The 18,805-nt window shown below is 42.3% G+C and overlaps 1 protein-coding gene across 6 annotated transcripts in view; it reads left to right on the forward strand.

Annotated features, from left to right (window-relative positions):
- ADAM23 (ADAM metallopeptidase domain 23) overlaps positions 1–18,805 on the forward strand; it is a 151,456-nt gene that overhangs the window by 65,281 nt on the left and 67,370 nt on the right. For all 6 annotated transcript variants that reach the window (XM_087435701.1, XM_087435698.1, XM_087435699.1 and 3 more), the window contains exon 4: positions 10,627–10,690. In XM_087435701.1, the coding sequence (XP_087291827.1) occupies positions 10,627–10,690 (64 nt within the window). The remainder of the gene's footprint in view (positions 1–10,626; positions 10,691–18,805) is intronic.

Here is an 18,805-nt window from a genome sequence, read left to right on the forward strand (position 1 = left end):
CACAGAACGTGCTCTGGGGGGGCCTGGGGTCCCGGTTCAGCCAGCAGATACCATGCAGGCTCTGGTTATGGCTGCATAGGAGAGAGAAAGTGTTGGACTCCTCCTCCTAGGCAGGGCGAAAAGAGAGGAAGAGACATACAAAAGACCTTTGTGGGTATTCTACAAAAATCTTAATCTTTACCAAAACAGTATAAAATCACAAAGTTCACACTAGCATTTGCATTCCAAATTTTAGGACAAATATCTATAATTTACAGTAAAAATATGTCAAGAAACAGAAACATTTAAGTAAAAATTAAATAATCTTTAATCTTTGTTAATTATTTCTTTAGCTAACCCTCATCTGCTTTATTTATTTTTTTTCTCTCTAGTCTTCAGCCATTAATTGAATGAGTGAAGGAAAGTTGAAGCTACAGGTTTTCATATGTGGAAAGGCCTTTTCTTCGTGGCTTTGCTGGTCTCTTGCGGGTCTCTCCTGCTGCTAACGTTAATTACTTTGCAGATGGCTCTAATTGACCCAGTAAAAGAACCTCCTCTGTGTCCAGCCCTTCCCAAGCCCTAATGTCTTTGCAGTTTCTGAGGACACGGAATGCGGTGCTTAGTCTCAGCTCTTATGAAGAGGAGAGCCGCCTCGGCCTTCCACGTTCTGAGTTCCTGGTCCTAGAGTACCCTTGGTTCTCAAAGTTCCATCTTCTTTCTTAAACCTGTATACTCTCTGGTACCAAGCCTGCCTGTTCAACACCATCCCCCCTTAGGACTGACGCCCTGGCCAGCTGGACTTCTGGCTACTCCCTGCGTCTGCTTCCCGGCTTCACACCCTGGTCCTGTCTGTGTGACCTGCTCCTTCCTGCCTCTGTTTCCCTCCATATTTTGTCATGAACCTCCCGGGCCCTGCCTTCTTATTGAAAAGTTCCTGATCATCTTGGTTGAGATTAATTTCCCCTCTGGGGGCAGCTTGATGCTTTGTTATTTATGATGTTTGGGTACATGCTGTCTTGTCTTATTTTAGCTGTGAGATTATAATCCCCTCGAGGGTAGGAACTGCATTTGTTTCTCTTTCTGTCCTCACCCACCCGCTCCAGCATGAGCAGTCTCCAGGTGTTCAGGGAATGTTGGTGGCATTGAGTTGAGGGGACAGAGGCAGCCGGGCCCAGCCACTGCTCCTCACGTGGTTGGTGGTGGTATTGTAAGTATCTGTGGCTCCTTTCCTTTCTTGGGCCTGAAATTGCTCATTCATTAATTCCTTTCCTAAAGGAACTATCTTTCTCTTCCTTTAAGAAATGTAGCTTGTATTGTGGCTGCTTCTTTTAAAAGGTAAGATATATTCATTGTAAAACTTTAGGAATAAAGGATAAGCAAAAGAAAGAAAGAAAAACCGTTGCAAGTTCTACAGGAAGCAACAGCCCACTGGTATGTTTGGGTGTGTATCTTTGCGGGGTTTTTCTGTGTGTGAGTATACACATAGAAACATACTTAAGAAAAGTTACTGAACATCATATCCTCTCATTTGCTTTTTTCATCAAATGATGTTGTGAGCATCTCTCCAACTGCCTGTGAAAGCTCATATAAATCTCCATCTGCAGAGGATAGCCCTGTGTGTGTGTGTATATGTGTGCATGTGTGTGTGTGCGTATGTGTGTGTGTCTATTTGCTCTTGTCTAGTTATCTCCTCAGGAAAATGATATAAGAAAATTTTTATATTTTCAAGTACACAAGGGAGCTGTTCTGGTTTGAACCTGATTTGGCCTGAGTTTCATTTTAACCGGAGCAGCCTGACTTATGGCCTGTCAAATGTACATTGTGCATCTGCTTTACTCATTCCCCTAAAGTAAAGAGTATACTCTTCGAAGATTAAAAATTCATGCCTCCCCTCCCTTGACACCAGCACTCTTTAAAGATAAGACCAGATGCCTCCTTTCCCACCATGCCAAGGCTGCGTTGACTCGCTGTGTACGTGCTGATCTGTAACAGAATATCTCCCAGAACCCGTGAAGGAATGAGCCCGTGTGTGTCTTTTTGTTTGGAAATGGTATATAACTGTGCTGAAAACCACTCTTCTTCAGAGCGCTTTGCACTCCCAGGCTATAGTCCTCAGTTTGGCTCCAATAAAACTGCTATAGAATGATTATTGACTTTTTGTGTCGACATAACCTTTGAAAGTAGCACTTATACATTTATAAAAAGTTATGGATTTAAAGGGTGAACATGCCTTTAGGACTTTTGATGGCTGTTGCCAAGTTGCACCTAGAAAGGCAGAGGAATTCAGGTGCCAGCGGTAATGTGTGGAGTGCCGGGTTTCCCACCCTCCCGCCCGCTCTGGCTGCTGTCACTCATTTTTATCTTCTAAACTGAGGAGGAAAAATGGTCTCTTATGGTTATCTTAATTTACAGGTCTTTTGTTACCAGCACAATTGTGCATTTGTATGTGATTGATCACCATAGTGTCTCCTGTTTCCTCTCTCCGTGAATTGCACTACACACTCTCTTTTGTGAGTCACCTGCCTCTGTCCTTTGCCTGCTTTCTGTTGGGTTGTTTATCTGTTTTTACTTGGTTTCTGTTTTGGCTTCTTATGTTAAGGATAGCAACCTTTTGTTTTTCATATATTTTGCAAATGTTTTTTCTCAGTTATCTTTGAAATTTTGTTTATGATTTTTTTTTGTTTGTTTGTGAGGAAGATTAGCCGTGAGCTAACATCTGTTGCCAATCCTCCTCTTTTTTGCTGAGGAAGACTGGCCCTGGGCTAACATCCGTGCCCATCTTCCTCCACTTTATATGGGACGCCGCCACAGCATGGCCTGACAAGCGGTGCATCAGTCCACTCCTGGGATCTGAACCCAGGAACCCTGGGCTGCCGAAGAGGAGTGTGCAAATTTAACCGCTATGCCACCGGGCCGGCCCCTTTATGATGTTTTTTAACTCAGGGAAGTTTAAAAATTTTTTATAGTCTTGCCTATTGTTCTTTACAACTCCTGGGTTTATTATCATGCTTAACAAGTCCTCTCCCTCCTAACATTCAGCTGTATTTTTACAGCAGATTTATGGCTTTATTTTAAAACATACATACCCTTAATGCATATATCACTAGTTTAGTATAAGATATGATGGAAGGAGTTAACTTTCCCAAAATGTTTAGTCACTTGTCCCAAACATATTTGTTCTCTTCTTTACCCATTTAAAATGCTACTGTTTTCGCATATAAAGTTTTTGATGTGAACTTGGATCTCTTTCTGGACTTTCTGTTCTTCCCTTTGGGCCTCCCATCTCCTCAGGCTGGTGCTCTGTGTCTTGGTCACTGTAGTAGTCATATAAGTATTGTTATACTTGTATACTCCTGTTGTTACTCCTGTCTTTTAAAAAAAAGTTTAGATAGTCATAAACATTTATTCTTTAAGATGAACTTTAGAATAATTTTTGTGAGTTAAAAAAACTTGCTGAGATTTTACTTGGCATTACATTAACGTTATGGAGCATATGTACATCTATACAGATGTAGTTATGTGTGTATATATCCACATACATAACACATATGTAAAATTTGTTGCCATTTTTGTTGTTGTTGGTAAAAAGTTTTCCTCCAGATTATTGCTAGGTTGTTTTTGCTGGTGCACATAGAAATGTATTTTATTTTTGCATATTTATCTTGTAACTGGCTACCTTACTTAACTCTTATTATTTCTGACAGTTTTGCCATTGGTTTCTTTTTTATTCTTTTGACTGGTTCCTGCACACCTGGAAAGAATGGAGCACTGTGTAAACAAATGTGCAGTTTTTCTTTATAGACTGAAAAATGAAAGAAGTAGGGAGCTCTTGTCCTAGGATGTGGGAAGAGCTGGACTTGGAGGGACCTGTTTCTTCTGGACGAGGTTACCGGAAGGCAGGGTTGATAAAGGATCCATATCCATTCTCTGCAATTTCACTGTGTGGATGCCTGGTTTAATAGTTGTATAAATACATGTGGGGCGTGTCACAAAGAACCTGGATGAGCAATATTCCACACACTATAATATTCGTTGTTAGCTTTAAATTTGTGCATCAAAGTGTTTTAGTCATGTGTAACTGTGTTTAAAAGGTATGCTATCTTTATTTGGATTCAGTTTTCCCTGTGTTTAAATTTTCCTGTTACCTGACATATGGGGGTAAAACCACATGTGTGGAGTGACCAGGATTCTATCACAGAGGAATCTCAAAGTAACTGGTACACTTGCAGACCGGCAGCCGCACGAGAATGTGTTAGCTGCTTCATAGGGTCTGGCTTCAAAGTTGGGGAGGAGAAATTAACGTCTTTCATTTTTACTTAATTAAAGACGTCTGTATTGATGCCACCTCCTCAGAAGGGAGCTCTCAATTGACTCCTCTTCTTGGTGATCCAGCTGGCTTGGGAGGGGTCATCAGCTTTTACATCCCCTCTAGTTCGTCCCTGATTTCTCTCCTAACTCCTCGTTTCTCAGCTTCCCTGTCTGTTAACTTGCAGCCCTGCCTATGTTTCCCATTCTGATTACACTAGGGTGTTCTTATCTGTATTATGGCACATGGGCCATCACCTATGAGATGCAGGAGCGCCCCCACATTAAAATTTCTGCTGCAACCTCTTATGTGGTTTAAGAACTCATTAAATTCTCGTTGTGACCCTCAAAGAAGCTTCCGCCCCTGCATCCCTCTTGTGCCGGGAGTGTTCTCCACCTGTGGCTCTGTTTCCATGAGATATGCCCACATCCCCAGCCTTCGCTGGCATGCCATCTTTGTTTGGCTTAACACAAAGCCTCAATTCAACCTGTAATTACTTTTACCAGCTTAACATATCATTTCTACACTCTTAAATTCCAGCCTCTTCATGTCTACAATCTTTTAACACAGCTTAAAAGTCTTATTGTATTGTTTGTACCCAAAAGAGTATACATTTTCCAGCTGAAACAACTTTTGGTATAAAAATTACTTTAGGTGGGATGAATCTAACTTTTTCTTAAAACTTGAGAAAAGTGGTGATTGAACTTCATTTTACTTTTTAAGTATGTTGTTTTTGGAAGGAAAGCAATATAAGGACAGAAGGATAATTGTAAGGTTACAAGCTTATGCTTGTGCAAATGTACTGAGTTTATATTCTGTGTCTCTTCATTACAACTTATAGTAATTATTTAATGAATAAAAAATATTTATGTGTAAAAGGAAAAAAGTGAGGCTTCTTGTGTAAAGAGGGAGTGGGCGTGGTGCTCGTTGTACAATGCTGTTCTGCTTGAAGACCTGTGAGCTGAGAATCTCCACGGTGACTAGCATATGTGGTCATTAGATGAACCAATGTGAGCCCTGGTGAGAAAAGGTGGCAGGAGACTTCTTGGGTGAATCTGTCAGGGGCCATTTGGGATGATCAACTCAATACCAAGAAGTTAAACACTGTCAAGCAGAAGATAATCAGATGAGTGAATTTGTGTTATGAAAAGGGATGTTAGTGGCACTCCTTTTTTTTTGGACATAATTCAAGTTTTCACTCTTTATTCACATAAATGTTGACTTCTGTTCCAGTCCCAGTGTGAACACATATGGAAGTAACTTCATGCTTTAGCACTGATTATTGAATTAGGGTATTTGCGATACTGTTGACCTAAGAACAAAGACATCGTGTGGGAAGGGGCGTGGCCAGTCAAGACCTGACCGGTCCAGTGTAGTATTACGGTGAACGTGGACTCATGGCTTCCTAGTTCCACATCTCGGTCTGACTCCTCTCCCAGTATCTACTTCCTGATGTTATGCGCTGAGAGAGAGAACCGACGGCACCCACTCACGTTGTCCTAAAACAGTGGTCCTGTAAAACATAATCACAGAGCCCAAAAGCAGCTGGAGGAGACGTACTCACAGACTGCTTGCTTAGCGGCATCTCCGCTTTGGCGTATTTTTCATCTCACACACCATCCTGACCTTCCGTGTGGAACTTGATGTTTGTACCTTGAATTGGCCCTTTGGGAGTGTAACCGTATGTCCCAGTTTTCCCAGGACAGTCCTTCCTGGTGTGTGTCTGTTGTCCTGGCATAATTATTAGTATACCTCTTTTCTCTCCCAGAAATGCCCTGATTTAGATGATAAATTTTATGGCCACCTAGTTGTTAAGCTTTGGTTCTTGCTGCTATTTATCTAGACTTTTCCCTAGCTTGCTGGTGGAGGAAGGCCCCATTCGCCTCTAGGTCCCTTCAGAAGGGCTTGTTCTGCTCCCAGCAACCCATTGAGTTTCCTGATAAGAGATAAGACTGAGGTCTTAACACATGAATTTCAGTAAATGTAGATTTCAGAACTGAAAGGGACTTCTGGAGGCTGGTAGTTCGACTATTTTCTACAAAGAAGTAAATGATTTTTAACTCATGTAGAGCAAATGGTTTCCTTGTGCTGTAGTATTTGTCTTTCTTAGCAATCTTCTTTATAGCCCAAGGCCCTGATATCTGTGTTGACTCGTTCTGAACAATTCAGTTTGCTTGATTACCCCACTCACAGCCGTTCATGATGGGGTTACCCAAAAGAAAGCATATGGTTCTTTCTTTAAGGGATTCAAGTTATTTTCCAAAAAACTAGAAGTTGTTTACCCTTCTTAGTAAGTTTTCTAGGCACCAAGATTTTCTTGGTAAGTAACTTTTCCAGTTACTGGGATCCTGGACTTCTCCGTCATGAGCCTCCCTGTAAAGGAAGATATAAACATTTGGGAGTTTGACCACTTGGCTATTCATGTGCCTGCTTTCCTTAGACACATAAATCTCAAACTCGAGGACTCCAGCAAATATGTATATTTATATAGGCAAAACCTTCCCAAGGCAAACTTCTCTCTGTGTGAGTTTCCAATGCTGAGATCTTGTAGCAGAGCTCTTTGTATATTTGCTGATGATGCTGAAATTTTTTAAATGTAAGTTTCTAAAACATTTCTTTGTGATAAATCCTAGAATTAGGACAGTTTAGACCATGTTTCAGTAAAAAGAATGAAATCTGAGACTTAACACTACAACATTTTATCTCTTACCCACATCATGGTCTAATACAAGTTGAGTGGCTCTCCTTGGTAGCTCTTCTCCAAATCATGATGTAGGAACCTGGGCTGCATGCGTCTTGTAGCTGTACCATCTGGGGCACGTGGCTTCCAGGGTTGCCATGGAAGAGGGAACTTGGAGCATCATGCATGGATTTTAGTGGTCACACTAGGGGGGTAGACCTCACTTCCCCCCATATCTCATGAGCCATAATTCAATCTTGTGGCCCCAGTCTAACTGCTGGGGAAGCTGTGAAGTGTAGTCTTACTACCAGGAAGGGGAAAATGAAATGGGATTTGGTGGATACACAGCATTGTTTCTGCCACACTTCCCTTCATTGATCTAAGTCTTGGCTCATTTGCCGCGTTTTAACAGTCTTACCATTTTCCTGCTCTTGGGGTTCAGCATCTTCAAGGTGCTTGCCCTTGTCCTTCACATTTTGAGTGAAATCACGTTCAGTCTGACTGTAGAGTTCAGGTTCTTCTCACGCCTCCACGGTGCAGGTTCACCATGAAGAGCAGAGTGAGTGGGCTCCAGAGAATTTCCTTATTCCAGGTCTTCCACTCTCTTCCACCTCGCTTCGAACTTCCATCCTACATTTATCTCTACTTCCAAAGGTCACCCCTCTTTCACCGGATAACCTGCATGGAAAGCGTTGTAGTAGTGATGGTGTACAGCTCTTCTGTTACTTAAATGATTAGAAACGGATGTTCATTTCAGAACTTAGGATATTCAGAAACTTCTTTTTATCAATTCCTACAAGTTATTAGACAGCTCAGAACCAAACACCCAATTGGCTCATCAACAAAGTAAAATAACAATTTATGCATGGGAGCACAATTGCTAAATGGATCAGTATTGGCATGCCAGGACATTCTATTTCCAGCAGGAAATTCTACAGAGAGCAGAGGTGGAGGAGAGGCCTCGGAGAGCATCTGCAGGCAGAGACTGTCAGACGGCTCATCCTCGGGCACACAGAGATAGAGATTGCCTGTTTCTCCTCTGCTGGGTGGGGCTGGAGGCCTGCTACCACCCTAGTCGGTTCTTCCTCTCCACTGTTACCTGTCCATCACTGAAAAGTCTCTTATTTCAAAATTACATCAAGACTTTTATAATTATATTACATTTCTGTTGGTGTTAATTCACTTTGAGGGAGATGATAAATAATATTTTAGGATGAGATGACGAATGTCACACAGTTGTGCTGATTTTCGTAGCTTCCGTTTCAGAGAGTTGCATTCTTCACCCAGCTTCCCAGCACGTGACGAGGGCCTGGTGTGTGGTAGATGTGGGTAGATGTTTGCTCACTCAGCAGATGTTGATTAAGGCTGTGCTCCACACCAGGCGTCATGCAGGGGCTGGGGATGCTGTGAGGAGGGAAGGAAACCGTTCCCAGGGAGAGTGCTGTGGTCAGATGAGAGGAAAGGATGGAGCGAATGGGGTGTGTGCTGCTTATGGGAGGTGGGGGTGGAGTGGCATAGAGGGTGTTGCTTTATGTCCATCTCAGTGTCTCCTAGTGAAGTAGCTGTTCTTCTTGAAGATTCTCAAATGCAGGAGACGTTAGAAATAGGTATGTCCCTGGGGGAGAGCGGAGGGAGAAAGGCCCTTTAAAAGGGAGAAATGGGGTAATTAAAGTGACCTTTATCAGATCAGTCAATTAATGGTTAGAATGCCATTATCTGCCCTTGTAATTACAAGCAAAAGTGGTGGTCTAAAATGACTTGGTTTTAGCTCTTGGACATATTCCAGTGATTGTGTGGTTGGGAATTTTGAAAATAATGCATTACCTGTAGAGAGGTAATTAGAATGCAGTTGGTGAAACCTCTGCCTCTTGGTGTCGCGGAAGCATCCCTCAGAGAAATGTTATGTCAACAGGCCTGTTTATGTCTATGCACGGTGCTGGTAGCTGACTTAACCAGCTAGGAATAAAAGAAGTTTCTGTGCCGGTCAGGCATTCCCAAGTATATAGAGTCAAGAATTGTCATTACTTTGACTATTAGATTTTTAAAAGGGAATGAATAGGTGTACCATAATTGAGTTTCAAATGCAGAATCATCAATAGATACACGTTTGATTAGTAATTTCAGTAGAAGAACCCGTCCAGGGTATAAGCATCTGCTTTACTTCTGTGTTGTAACGTCATCCTTCAGCTCTACAGGAAACCATGCTGCACGCACACCTGGGTCCCCGCTCTGCAGACTGGCTCTGAGCCTCCTCCAGCCCTCCCCACTGGGCCAGCTCAGACCTACATCAGGTGCAGCTTTCAAAATGATGCAGAATTGTTGAGTCCTCCCATTCTTCTGTTAAAGAAGTGGTGTCAAGGTTTCCAAACAAGAAAACTTACTGTGAGGCAGAGTTCTAGAAAACAGAACGTCAGAGCAGGAAGGGACCTGAGGAATCTTCTGCTCCAACCCTCCAACCCAGGGGAGGAAATGGAGCCTGGATTTAGAGTGCACATCTGGCTCATAGCAGAACCTGCTGCTGCCCTTCAGTTACCATTAGGATTAAGTGAGTTAACACCTTCCTGGTCCTTAGAACAGTGCCTGGGACGTGAACAGTAACTGTGAGTTATCCCTTGTTCTCATGATTTCTAGTGGCAGAGCCCAGACAGGAGCCCAGGTGCCCTAACATCCGTGCTCTCTCAGAGGCACACATTTTGTATTTCCCACATCGTATAGGGAGAAGTGCGTTTGCAGAAGTTGGGTGAAAATAGAAATAGTGGCAGCCTCAGTGCCCATTACTGAGCGTGATTGGGCACTGCTCCTGTGTGCTCCTCAGTGTCCTGTGACAGTCATGCTCCGTCATCTCCCTTCGACCCACGCGAAGGCCCAGGTGGGTAACTTTGCCCGTGGTCACATTGCTAACGAGGGGCTGGGCTTGGCTTTAACCCTGCTCTGTCTGACGTCAAAATCTATATTCTTAACTGTTATTTTATTCCAGGAATTGGCAAACTACGACCCGTAGGCCAAATCCCGCCATCCCTGTTGTTGTACAGTCTTCAAACTAAGAATGTTTTATACATTTCCAAATGGTTGGAAAAAATTACAGAAGAGAAGTAGTTCATGACATGTGACAATTATGTGGAATTCAGATTTCAGTGTCCACAGGTGAAGTTTTCTTGGCGCGCAGCCATGCCCACATGTTCACCTGCTGCCTGAGGCTGGTTTGGTGACACGGCGGCAAAGTTGAGTAGTGGTGACAGAGACCATGCGGCCTGAAAAGCCTAAAATATCTGCTGTCTGGCCTTTGCTCTCTACTCTTCCTCAGTGATTATGTTTTCAGATTCCAATTATTTAGAGCAAAATTGTGAGGTTTTTGTAGGGCCTCTCTCCTCCTGTGACCTGCCTTAGTTTGTTTCGTGTTAATTAACGTCTCAATCAAATGGTGAATAGTGTGTATACAAGGAGTTCACCTCAGATTACCGGTGTCCTTCTTTTTTCGCAGCCTGAGGAGTGACTTGTCACTGGACGACGTGTGAGACTCCTGGGGTAACCTGTTCGTACTCACTGCGGGCTGCCGCTGTTTGTGGTTTACGTGCCCGTCACATCCATTTACTGAGCTGATTATTTTTAAACCTGCAAGTGTCTTAGGTGCTGAAATCATTCTGTTTTCTTTCCTTTGTAGTGGTCTGCTGTCTTCTGACTATGTGGAGATTCACTACGAAAACGGGAAGCCACAGCTCTCTAAGGTACGAGGAACAGCATGGGAAATCCTGGCGTGTTAACAGAGAGCTGTTCGGTGCACTTGCTGGGTTTGATGTCTATCCCAATAAGATCATCTGTCCTCATATACAGGGTTCTATTTTTAAATTTAAAATAAATTTAGGAGAACTCTGTTAAAACTTACAAATATTTGAGATAAGATTAGAGAGTCTGTATATCCAGGCCAATAAAGAAACATTTATTGTTTTGGTTACACATACAGTGGCTGTGTAAGTGAGCGGTATAGAGAGCTGTTCAGTTCCATATGAGCACCTTAAAGCAATGGATGATCAGGCTCCTGGGCACAGAATCTGAATGATAAGACTGGACAGGCTGTTAGAATGACTGTTTAGTCCCAGGGACTTTGGTGCCTGAGAAGGGCAGAGGACAGGTGGGGAGAAAGACTTCAGGAACGCTCTCCCTCTTAATCTTCACAACAATTCTATGAGGTGGATGTTATCATTCCTGTTGTGCAAAGGAAGGAACTGAAGCAAAGAAAGGGCAATTAAACCTGCTCAAGGCCACCAAGCTCTGTAGTACACAGGTAATCAGGGACCTGTTCCTTCAGTTGGAGATTAACTTCAGTTCTCTTCACGGAGGATCACTAGGAGCAAGTGGGTTTAGACTGGGACAAGGGAGAGATGCTCTGTATGTAAGGACACAGTCATCCGCACTGTCAGGGTGAGGGTCCCTGGAGGGGCTGCGTCCAGACACTGACTGTGGGGAGTTTGCAGAGTCCACTGAGCCTGGGGAGGGTCCCCAGACTCCGCGGGCACTGGAGAGGAAGCGGGGACACAGAACAACGTGGAGAAACATGACTGGGTTTAGGTTTTTCTAGATTGCTGGCAAGTGTCGGCACCAAAGTGGACCTTCCCTTTGTCCAAGTGGGCTTGCGGGGTCGTGCAGCAGGGCAGCTGGGTTTCTAGTCTGACAGCCTCTCCACAAATATTTATGAGGCCTTACTTGTAAAGACCGCCTGGGGGACCTGGCATTTCTCAGGATTTATGACTGTCCAATGCTCAGTGGGCACGTTTGTAATTTGATGTGTGTTCCATGCCCCAGGTTAAGAACTTCCATATGTTATTCTTGCTAGTCTGTCGGTTCTTGCCTTAGGTGGCATCGTGGGGGTTGTCAGGTCTCCCTAGAAGTTAATGCTGTGGAAGGAGAGCAGAAATGCTAACTCAGGCCGGACGGTGCTTCCTGGCACTCGCACAACCCAAGCTCCTGTCAGCCGTGCCGGAGCTGGGCCTGCGGATGCTGCGTCATGAGTCTGGAGGAGAGGAGATTGCACAGGAACTTGATGGACTCAGCAGACAAGCCGCCTTTGCAGGCCGCAGTAACCTGACCCAAACTTCTCAAGAAGTTGTCAACTTTTTTTTAGAAGCAGAATAGCTAATCGGCCTCCAGGGGTTATTTGAGGTCCCCAAAGGAGACCTTATTATTAGTAAGACAGCCAGGTCTCGTATCAGGGTGCATCAGCTCTCGTTTGTTTTCGTGGGCATTGCTTTTCTCTTATTTATGACTCATTTTCTCCAAACAGTTCATATACTCAAACTTACTTTCTATATAATGGATTAATGGTAGCAGTCTGTTTTTTATGTGTCTGTATTTATATATGCACCCCCCAAAACCAAGATGATATGATACACACTGTCTTGTAGCAGGATTTTTTTAACTTAGCAATATTATAAACATTTTAGCATGTATTAAATAGTTTTCTAAACTTTTATTTTAAAAAATGCATAATATTCTTTCCAATTCATTTGCTGTAATTTGTCTAAAAACCCCATCGTAATAGACATGTAGATTGTTTCCAGTCTTTCACTATACGAATAACTCTAAGGAAAGTTCTTCCAGGTATATTTTGAACATGTCTTTAATAATTACTTAAGAATGGGATGTTCTGGGTCAAAGAATTGGTACTTTTTTAAAAGGCTTTGGTACCTATTGACAACTTTTCTTTCTGAAAGTATGTATAAATTCACTCTCTCACTGCCATTACAGACACATTTTTAAAAGCGTTTTTTTTAAACACATTGCCGTCTGTGTTGTTTAAGAAAATCTTTGTATAGAGTACACGAGAAGGAAGTGAACCTGTAAGACTGGCTGAACTGGAAAACCTGCTTGTGCAACTTTATTCCAAAGATCTCAAAAGACACACACACACACACACACACACGCACACACACACACACTAGTATTCACATTACTAGGGAGGAACGGGATCACTAATAGCCTGTTTGTCTTTGAAGTTAAATATAAATGTGGACATTTAAAGTATTCTGGCAATTCATTTCACACAAAATGATGAACCCACACTTCGAAGCAGCTCATCTGGGTTTTCCCAGTTCACCCCACCAAGCTCCCACCTGGTTCCCACTTCCAGCTAAGAAGAGGCTCCTCTTAGGCTTTTACTTCCATTGGACAAAAGTGGGTTAAAAAGGCTTCTTTTTTTGAAGCAAATATAGGAACTGGAGGGGTCAACCAATTAGTAGGTGAGATAGAACAGGTGCCAGGTGTCAATAGGCAGAACTTCCGTCCTGCGCCTGACAGAGCAGTAGTTTTTGTTGGAGTTCTCAGCACAGTACTTTGCACACAATATACAGTAAAACAACGTTGTTGGTTTGTTGATCAACTTTGTTGATGAGCCTAATAAAAGTAAATTAATTTTTAGTATTTCAATTCTTATAAAAGAGTTAGGCATCGATACGACAGTATAAAAGTACGTTTCAAACTTGACATATTTCTGTAAAATCCCTTTTAGGTGAACCATTAACTAGATGCTTACTAATACTCTGGTTTCTCCTCTCCTAATAAACAGAGCTGCCCCCGGCCAGCAGTGTGAGCCTGAACAGATGGAGCAGTGCTCCTGTCCCTGCATCCCCTGCCGATCCCTCTTTATCACTGCTGGGGAAAACAGTCCTCTCCTGGCTCTGTTTTCTCACTTTACCTTCTTCCTGTCCCCTTGCTCACTGCTGCCCAGGGAAGGAAGAGCGGCTTAACTGACAGGCAGGAGCTGGGCTTGTCTATGGAGGCCCTTCCTCCCTTTCTTTTGTGAGATCCACCTCCCTACAGAGAGGGCACATTCTCTACTGTTTATGCTCTCAGTTGTACAATGGGAGCCCGTGTGTGTGTGTGTGTGTGCGTGTGTGTGTGTGTGCTGGGGTGTCGGTTGTCCCATGTTGTCTGTGCCTTGGTGGGTAAGTCTGGCTAACTCAGGGAGCAGCAGTAGCAGGCCTGTGAGGTTCTCAGCTCATCCTCTCCTCCAGTATAGCACTATCAAACATGAAGGTGATATTTTTATCTCTGTTCAGTCCTGTGTCGTTTTCTCATTTGGTGTTAAACGAGGATGAGTACCCCTTCAGACCCCCTAGGATGGCTCTCATCAAGAAGATGGGCAATAACATGTGCTGGCAGGGTGTGGACAATGAGAACCCTCATACGCTGCTGGTAGGAAGGTAGAATGGAGGAACTGCTTTGGAAAATAGTTTGGCAGTTCCTCAAAAAGTTAAGCATAGAGTTACCTTGTGACCCAGCAGTTCTGTACCTAGGTGTATATCCAAGTGAATTAAAAACATATGTCCAAGCAAAACCTTATACGTGGATGTTCATAGCAGCGTTATTCATACTAGCAAGAAAAGTGGGAACGGGCTGGCCTGGTGGCGTGGTGGTTAAGTTTGCGCCTCCACTTCAGAGGCCCAGGGTTGGCAGGTTCAGATTCTGGGCACAGACCTGCACCACTCATCAGCTGTGCTGTGGCGGTGACCCACATACCAAATGGAGGAAGATGGGCACAAATGTCAGCTCAGGGACAACCTTCCCCACCTAAAAAACAAAAACAAAAACAACAAAAGTGGAAAGAACCCAAATGTCCATCAGTTGATGACTAAATAGACAAAATGTGGTCTACCCACACAAGGGAATATTTTTCAGCCATTAAAAGGAATGAAGTCCTGATACGTCTACAATAGTATAATTGTAAAGATTATACTAAATGAAAGAAGCCAGTCACAAAGGACCACAAATTGTATGATTCTGTTTATTTGAAATGCCCAGAATAGGCAAATCTATAGAGAGCAAAAGTAGATTAGTGGTTGCCAAGGGCTAGGGGGTAGGGAGGAATGGGAATGACTGCTGATGGGGACAGGATTTCCATTTGAGGTGATGAAAATATCCCAGAGTTAGATGGTGGTGATGGTTGCATGACTCTGTGAATATACTGAAAACCCCTGAATTGTACTCTTTACAAGGGTGAATTTTATGGTTTGTCAATTATATCTCAGAAGAAAAAACCCCTCAGGTGGGGAATGGGGGTTTATTTACCCACCCTCTCAACAAACATGAATCCTCTGCTCTTTGAGTTTGGTGTTGTCACTTAGGCTCATGAATAAGCCATTTTTACTCATTTGTTAAACAGATAACCTCAATTTAGCTTACTAGGATCTAGTCACTGGCCTAGGTGGTGTACATCAGTGAACCAAACAGATGAACACCCTGCCCTTGTTCTTCTCTTTATCACTGAATCACATCGCCCTCCTGGGACGTTTCTGTGCTTCTCTTATCACATCATGCCCGTGGCTCAGCTCACGTCCACTCCTTCTGTGAAGGCTTCTAGGTGGGGATTATTGTCAGAGGGAAGGGGCCTCTGTGGGCACAGCTCCTGGCTGGGAGGTTAAAAAAATCTGCCATGAAATCAAGAGAGCAGACAACAGTGGCTCCTCACAAAGCTATTTTAAGTTTGACTAGTATAATTTATACGAACTATTAAAAATTTATATGGCATTGGTACAGCCAAACTGTTCTAATATTTTATTAAACAACTGCTGGGACATTTTCCCCCTTTGAGTTTAAGGAAGGTAAATAATTCAGCTGGTGCTGGGGTCTTGAGTTCCCTGATTCTCTGAAATATCTTTTTCATTTCCTTATTCTCCAGTGTTCAAATTCAGGTCTATGTATCCAATTATAGATATCTTCTTCTATTTCTCTTTTGCTACCAGTCCACTGACTTGTTAAATAGATTGATACACTCTGCTGGTTAAGTTTGAAGTATTTCAAGATGTGCATATAGAATAATCATGTGAATATAGTGTCATATTTTATTATTATATTCAGAACCTAGACTATCATAATATACACATTTGTGAGCTAAGGCCTATGTGGTTTCTTTTCAAGTGTTTATTCACACGTTCTAGAGTCGACTGAAAACATTAGTGCTTGGTCACCATGAATGCCCAGGTTATGAGTTTCTTAAGCAATAAAGATAATAAGAGCTGGCTGATTGAACTTTACTGAAGCAGATGAGATAATTAACAAGCACAAAGGAGCAATTTTCAAATAAATTAAATTGAAACAATAGGTTCTGTTTTCCAATAGGTTCTATTTAAGGTGAGTAGAAATTCAATGGATATTAAAAAAAGTAAAAATAGAGTAGAATCAAACCATTCCTGTCATCCAATCAACAGTACCAGGGAACCAAATCTTTTTTTGTCTCCAAGTTGTTCTCACTAGACTCACAGAGTTGACATCCCTGACCACTTCTGATTAGGAAGTGTTTTGAAGGATGCACATGGCTGCAGTGTTTCATTATTTACAGGAGTGGCCTGGTGGTTTCCAGCGGGCTTCTTAGCTTGGCAACCTTGTGGAGCAAACGTGCCGTTATTTGAACGTTATCAGGCTTGTGGAGTGTTCAGCTGTGTGGAAATGGTAGGCTGAGAAAGTTGAGAAACATACTTACCGGGATTTCTAAGCTTTTTTGACTGGGCAATAACTTCTGCTTATCAGATGCTCCATTTTGTTGAATTTAATTAACTGACTGACAGCTTTGAATCTGAAAATGCCCATGGGGACACACATGGACTTGTGTCATGTACCAAATGAGCCCTTTTTGGTTCTCCTGCCTGCTGTTTGCCTCGTCCCACTTCTGTGACCCACTCAAAGGTGGTGATCTCGAAGTCGCTGGCCAGTGCTCTTGAACTGTCTGAGGCCTTCCTGACTGGAGAAAGAAGCACGAATTTGAGAGCCTGAAGATGTGGGATTGTTTGGCCTGTCGCTGTCTTTGGCAGTGCCTTTCAGCACCGTGTGACCGTCTCCCTGTAGGTACATGTGGATAGTTATACCATGGCGTAGAGTGATCAAGATAGCTAGGTCCTCGTGTGGAAGGCACCCCCATAGCTGAGGATGCAGCGTCACCATAGCGAAGCCATCTGGAGTGGCCTCTCTGCACTGGCCTGCTGCTGTTATCTCTGTTACCCAAGAGGGAATGCCTCTTCTCAACTGGGGCTTATTTAATGTGAAATACCTCAAGATGTTGCTTTGCAGTGGTGTTTACAAAATGCTGCAGAGATCTGGAGAGTTGCCAATTAGTATTTTTCTGGTAATGCTTTCTTAAAAACTTGGTATAAATTTAATAATAAGAAACTCAGAAAATCTTCTAATACTGCTAATACTAATTCTAAATTAGAACCTGCCAAATTGCTTATAGTGCTGAATATAACTACACAATTTAGATGTTGGAGCTTTCTTATGGGGATAAACATCAGGGACTGGATGTTACCTCAAGTCTCATTTAAGGTCCAGAAAACACGGTGCTCCACATTCAAATATACAGGGAATATACTGTTCCCTTCAGATAATATTCTGCCTTAATTAAAACAAGTAACAATGACTTTTATACTGAGAGAACATCAACCTTCAGTTTCCAATGCAAGTGAATGAAACTAAAATCTAAGAAAGGACTTGGAAATATTTTCTGGGGAAAAAAAAGAATATTTTTAGGGAAATCTGAAAAAATATAGCTTTTCTTAGAAAGGTCAAGTAAATATGACAGTGTTTGCTGTGCACTTCTGATAATCACCTGACTTAAGATAGCCTTCGCGTGTGATACAAAGTGCTAAATAACCAGTTTGATGAAATTTACAGTTACCTATGGTTTTTAGAATCATGTGAAGAGTTTGAAATTTAATTGCAGAATATTGACCTGGTTTCTCATATTGCTGAGATGTGTGATACCATTTGTCCTTATAAGTTCCAGAATTGAATATGCAAGTAGAACTTGACATATTATATACAAGTCAATATTTATATACAGGGTTGCTTTTCAGTTCTTAAAAAGCAACCCTTCACAAAATATTAACAAGGTTATAATAGCCAATTTAGACAACTAACATTGAAAATTTGTATTATAGTTACTAAAAGGAAACAAGCTGAGTTGGTGGGGGAGTGGTCATTTGGTGTGTGAGGTAGCCTTTGAGGCTATTGTAATACAGTATAAAAAGCAGTGATCAAAATGACTGTAAATCATCAGTAAAAAGTCGAAGTATGTTTAGTATATTTTATTTAAGAAAATAAATAGAAAGCTTCTGGTTAAACATTGTGGATTCACTGCTTATATTTATCTCTATTCCCTCCCAATAACCCACTCAAATAACAGTTAAGGAATAAAAAAGGATATAAACCCACAAGGACAAAGACAAGAGAAGAAAAGACAACAGATGAGAGGTGTCCATAAACTTGTAGGAGATGGAGGGGTAACTGTCTCAGAGTTGAGCTTTTCCTGCTCTGCTAAGTTCCATTGGGGGAAACCCAGAAGAAACAAGCCAACCCCTGTCACCTCTCCCACAAAGGCCAGGAACTGAAGACACATGAAAACAGAAAGTTTGGTTGAGAGTCTCCGTGGAGGGTATTTAAATCCAGGATCTACTCCGTACCCCATATAGCCAGGTGGCCATCCCTTCTCTACTCTGGTGTAAGAACTCATTTATAGAGAAAAAGGGAAAGGAGGGAATTATCAGAGAAATAACAAAGGTTTCCCAGAACTGAAGCACTTGCATTTTTCTTGATTAAAAGTTGTGACAAAGTGCCCAGCACAGTGAATAAGCAAGGACCCACACCAAGTCATGTCATGGGATTTCATGAAAATGGAGATGAATAGGATTTCCTAAAGTCTTCTTGAAACGGGAAAAAATAGATTTTATAAAAAATATGTAACATTGGAATAACATCCAATTCTCAGCAGCAACATTAGAAGCTATAAGACTGCACCTTGCCACTGAAATACTGAGAGAACATAATTTCCAATCTAGAATCCTTTACCCATCTGAATG

Source organism: Ceratotherium simum, chromosome 9, assembly GCF_057802395.1.
Source record: "Ceratotherium simum simum isolate JZ-2026a chromosome 9, ASM5780239v1, whole genome shotgun sequence".
In the NCBI taxonomy this organism is placed as follows: Eukaryota; Metazoa; Chordata; class Mammalia; order Perissodactyla; family Rhinocerotidae; genus Ceratotherium; species Ceratotherium simum.